Source organism: Poecilia latipinna, unplaced genomic scaffold (genome assembly GCF_001443285.1).
Source record: "Poecilia latipinna isolate Pla-1442-1.1 unplaced genomic scaffold, P_latipinna-1.0 Scaffold976, whole genome shotgun sequence".
Taxonomy (NCBI): Eukaryota; Metazoa; Chordata; class Actinopteri; order Cyprinodontiformes; family Poeciliidae; genus Poecilia; species Poecilia latipinna.
In genome coordinates, this window is record NW_015113592.1 from 153,583 (window position 1) to 158,213 (window position 4,631).

At 41.8% G+C, this 4,631-nt stretch overlaps 1 protein-coding gene across 5 annotated transcripts in view; it reads right to left on the reverse strand.

The window, feature by feature from the left end:
• dock4b (dedicator of cytokinesis 4b) overlaps positions 1 to 4,631 on the reverse strand; it is a 203,359-nt gene that overhangs the window by 54,384 nt on the left and 144,344 nt on the right. For all 5 annotated transcript variants that reach the window (XM_015050131.1, XM_015050132.1, XM_015050133.1 and 2 more), the window contains 4 exons: positions 3,161 to 3,258; positions 2,972 to 3,055; positions 1,896 to 1,996; positions 661 to 742 (listed from right to left, as the gene is read on the reverse strand). In XM_015050131.1, the coding sequence (XP_014905617.1) occupies positions 661 to 742; positions 1,896 to 1,996; positions 2,972 to 3,055; positions 3,161 to 3,258 (365 nt within the window). The remainder of the gene's footprint in view (positions 1 to 660; positions 743 to 1,895; positions 1,997 to 2,971; positions 3,056 to 3,160; positions 3,259 to 4,631) is intronic.

Below are 4,631 nucleotides of genomic sequence, written 5' to 3' on the forward strand. Positions count from 1 at the left end.
AAAAACAGCCAACTCACCAGAAAAAAAAATCTAAAAATTAATGACTAAAAATATAAAATAAAAAAAAAAAAAAAAAAAAAAAAAAAAAAAAAAAACTTCCACTATGTGAAGCTTCTTTGTGGAGAAGAGTCAGGCCCACTTTTTGTAATACTTACGGCAGATAAAGTTTGTTTTGCATCTATTAAATTAGTTTTATTTTTCTATTTGTTTTCATCTGCGTACAAATAACAAATCGTAACGTGATGTTAGATTTAGACTTTTAGGAACCTGCTAGAAGCAGAAAGTCTTCATCATCGACTGAAACGACCCGGCTCGTTTCACCATGACTATTGGCGGCATCACAAAACACAGCACGAGCTGATTACTTATGTGGTGTGGTGCTGCAGACTTGTCTGCGGTGCGTATGTCCCATTTACTATTCATCGACAGAGACAGGTCTGCAGTACATTTCGGCATGCATCATTAAAATAAAATGACGAGGATCCCCAGCAACCAGAGGCTCTGGGTTTCTGCTGATTAAACCTTCTTGCAGCATGACTGACAGAGGAGTCGAAGGAGGAGGCGAAAAAAGCGAGAGAGGGAAATCTGTTTTTGTCTTACAAACATTCTTAAAGAAAAAAAAAACTGGAAAAAGGTCCAGGTTACCTTCATATGCCTCACCTTCAGTACTTGCTGTATGTGATCCTGGTGCTCTGCCTCGACGATGCGATCCACATACCACTTCAGCACTTTGATCAGGTCCCTGGAGAAGACAGGGGAGCGCATACACACACACACACACACACACCCGTTTACCTCCATCTGCGTCTCGGCCCGGCTGGCAAAAAAAAACAAACCCCACAGTCGATGAGGCAACGCTGCAGTTTAACGTGAAACCCCGTTGCACCCGTTTCGTCAAGGCGGATGAAGCTGATGCTGCAGCCGAGAGTAACGATGGAAAAAATAAATGATGAATGCCATGAAATAAATATTGCGGCTCGGTAAGGTGAAAAATCTACTCCAGGTAGTGGTGTGTTTTTAATGATGGGAGAAGCTGTCACGACCTAAGACTTTCTTGTATTTTACTGCTTATTTTATGTGATGGGACAACACGAAGGAGCAGATAAGTTACAGAAAAACGACGTGTTTTGTTTACTTTGATAGCCATAAGTGTCGAATTTACAAAAAACTTGGCCGTCTGCCTAAATTGACACGCGGGCCGAGGGGAATGTTAATCAGGGAAGTGGCAAAGAGGTTCATGGTAACTGGTGGAACTGCAGGTTTCTCAAAAACTTTAAATATCTGAGCTTTATGGAAGAGTGGCTAAATGCTGGGAAATCCTGGGGGGGGAAAAAAAAAAAAAAAAAAAACCTGATAGAGGCTGCAGAAGGCACAGAGTTTTACTTTTAACGTCCAACCAGAGCTGCAATGAAACGATTTCGATCAAACCGCATTTGCGTGTTCCGAATAAAATACATTAAAAATCTGTGGTGGTAAATTTTAAATAGAAAAATTCAATGAGAATTTTATTTTTTATTTTTTCTGCAGAAGCAGCAGGTGCAAATGAAACAAAAGCTAAGATGTGAGCGCTTATAGGTAGGTGCAGAATATGCACATGTAAATAAAAAGAAACAAATAAAAAAACGGGACACGTAAAGCCAAACACCAGCTTGTTAGTTTATTTGTGCTCATATGAGACGTGAGAGGCACAATTCGATAATTCTCATTCCACCAGCCAGGTGGCACCATGAGCATTAGTGTTCCTTCCTCAGCCTTGTATAGAGCCGCTTCTCAGCAGTGGCGTCGGCCGGCTGATGTGATGTACTCGAATACAACAAGTGGGAAAAGGCTGCAGCGCTCACACACACACACACTCGCTTACACGTGTAAGAATCAGAGAGGGAGGCTTTACAGACCTGTAGGACAGCGCTCCGGCAAAGTGACTCTCGATGTAGGTGTCCATGACCGGTTTGAAGTGCTGGAATTTACTGTCCTGGAGGAGGTTGATGATATGAACCTGGAGATTAGGAGGAAAACAAACGTTAGAAAGGAGGATCTCAGGATTTCACAATCCCAAATGTTGAAATGTGTCATGGGATTTTATATGAGAGCACAGAGTTGTAAAGAAAAAAAAAAGAGGGTTTTATAATTTCTTGACAAATAAGATAAGAAAAGGTGAGACATGCATCCTCATTCACCCCCCTTTAACTGAATAAAATTCATTGCCAACAACCAGAAATATGAATAAAGTCCACTTTTATGTAATTTGATCTTAATAAAAGATAAAACAAAATTTTAATTTTTTTTCAGCAACAACAACAACAAAAAAACTCCAAAACAGTTTGTTGAACCACATTTCTTTATAAGTACAGCTGCAAGTCACTGATACGCAAACTAAAAGCTAGCCGTTCTGTTTAAGGGTAGCGCCGTGGTTTAATTTAAACATAAATGGACACAAAGGTCAGCTTTTTATTTGTAATGCATTTTTGAAAATCTTTTCATCTCCACTTCAACAATTATTTCAACCTTAACTTGGTCCGTCGCATAAAACCTCAATAAAATACGCTAATCGTTGCAGTTGTATACTTTACCCTGAAGCATCGTGTGTAAAATAAATCTGAAATAATCTGTCATATGAGGCATTTACTGGCCAAACCTGTCAATATTCTCAAAGATGATCTCAAAAGCACAGAGAAAAAAAAACAAAAAAAAAACTTGAGAGTGACAGCTCACCAGGCTTTTTCATCATTAGAAAAGGTGCAGAGAGAGAGAGTGTGTTCATGTCTCAGTGTGAGATTGATGCGCAGAGAGACAGAAGCAGAGACCCAGAGATCGATCTCCCGCCTCTGCTCGGCGAAAGCACGAGAACGCCGGGATTGGTTTAGCGAGCTGTGAAGCGTTACATCACCATTTCTTTTTTCTTCTCTCCCAGCAAGTTTCTGTACTTGTCGTTACCGTAGATTGAGAAAGACCAAAAAAAAAATGTACTTACGAGTGAATCAAACACCTTGAGGCTGTATCTCTGGGAGCTCTCGTCTAGAATGCCGAAGAGAGTGTCCAGGGTGTCCTGGAGAAACTGACAGAAGGAGAAGAAGCGGCCCAAAAGCCGTTCACACCTTCAGCGTCCAGGACGAACTCGACGGATTGAAAATCAAACGAGGAGCGGAGGAGACGGACATACTTTGACGATCTCCGAGCCGTCTATCTCCTTCAGTTTCGAGAGGCTGTCGTTGATTCTTTCAGGGTGGGCTCGCCACTTCAACAGGTCCAGCATGTCGCCTGTAAGAAAAGAGAAATCCAGAGTCAGAAGAAATAAAACCACAGCAAACATCTTGTTTATAAGTGAAGAAAAGCACCAAGCGGAGGCAAAACTCAACTCCGCTCTCGTTCAATTATAGCCCCCTAAACGCCGCCGAATCCAAACAAATGACAACATTTCTCTAGTGCGGCGGAACGAAGGAGATAAAGAGTCATTCTCTCTCCCCCTCCACCCACCCAAGTGAGGGTCCCCAGACGCTTGAATGAATAAAACATAAGCGTTAAAAAGAAAGCATTTCAATTGTCTCTTCAGTTTTTTAAGGCGCGTCTTTTTTTTTTTTTTTTTTGCGCTCTGTGGAAAATCGCAACCATCGCTGCCACTTCTCGTCTAAAAACGTCCCCCGATATTGTTTGTGTATTTCTTGTTTAGCCCGTCAGCAACATTTCTGCAACCAGTCAGCTGAAAACAGCTATTCATTTCTGCGGCGACTCGAACGTCGTCACGTCTTTGTTTCGTAACGTAAAAAAAAAAAGAAAGGGACTTCCACCACCGTGCTCGACGTGGAGGAAACGTTTAGATTTGTGGGTTCATTGTACATGAGAGTTGCGTGTAGGCCGCTTTCCCTGCAGCAGGGAGGATGCATGTTGCTGTGCAGGTTTATGCAGCTTAAGGGAAAGGCATCCATCTATTGTAAACAATATCGACTGCATCCGTTCACACCGAGCACAAAAGCCAGATGTCACTCGCCGTCATTCTCTCACTTAATTACCAAGACAAACACCCAGCTTCCTTCCTTAATATTTACACATTCATTGTTGCATTTCTCTCTGGAAATTAAGAGTATTGTGAAAATGTGAAATAATGGAAACTCGTGGTGTCAATTAACTCAAAACACCTGCAGAGGTTTCCTGAGCCTCTGATTAGTCAGATTGTCTCAGCCTGGGTAAGTAGGTGGCCCAACGTTCAGTGCTGGCTGGACAAACAGAGCCTCAACATGTAGTGCAAGAAACTGGTTGTTCTTAAAGTGCTGAATCTAAACAGGTTTAAAGAAAGTTAAGTTGAAGGAAAAACGTTTCCCAGCAACATGTTTTCAACTATAATCCACTCAAGAAAGGGAGAGAGTTTCGCAAGGAGTGAACTGAGGGAGCAGCAGGTGAGACTGCGCATAAACGTGGCACCAATGTGGCACAAAACCAAACATTAGCAAACATTTCATATAAAAGTTACAACTCTGCAAGTGCCTCACGGAAGCAGGAACGACAACTGAAGCGACCAACGTCCCGCCGGCAATCCATACAGGACTTTTCACTGGCAAATCGGGACCAAACATCAAAAAAAAAAAAAAAAAAAAAAAAAATACGACAAAAACCGAACCCTCTTTACCTTTTTGCGG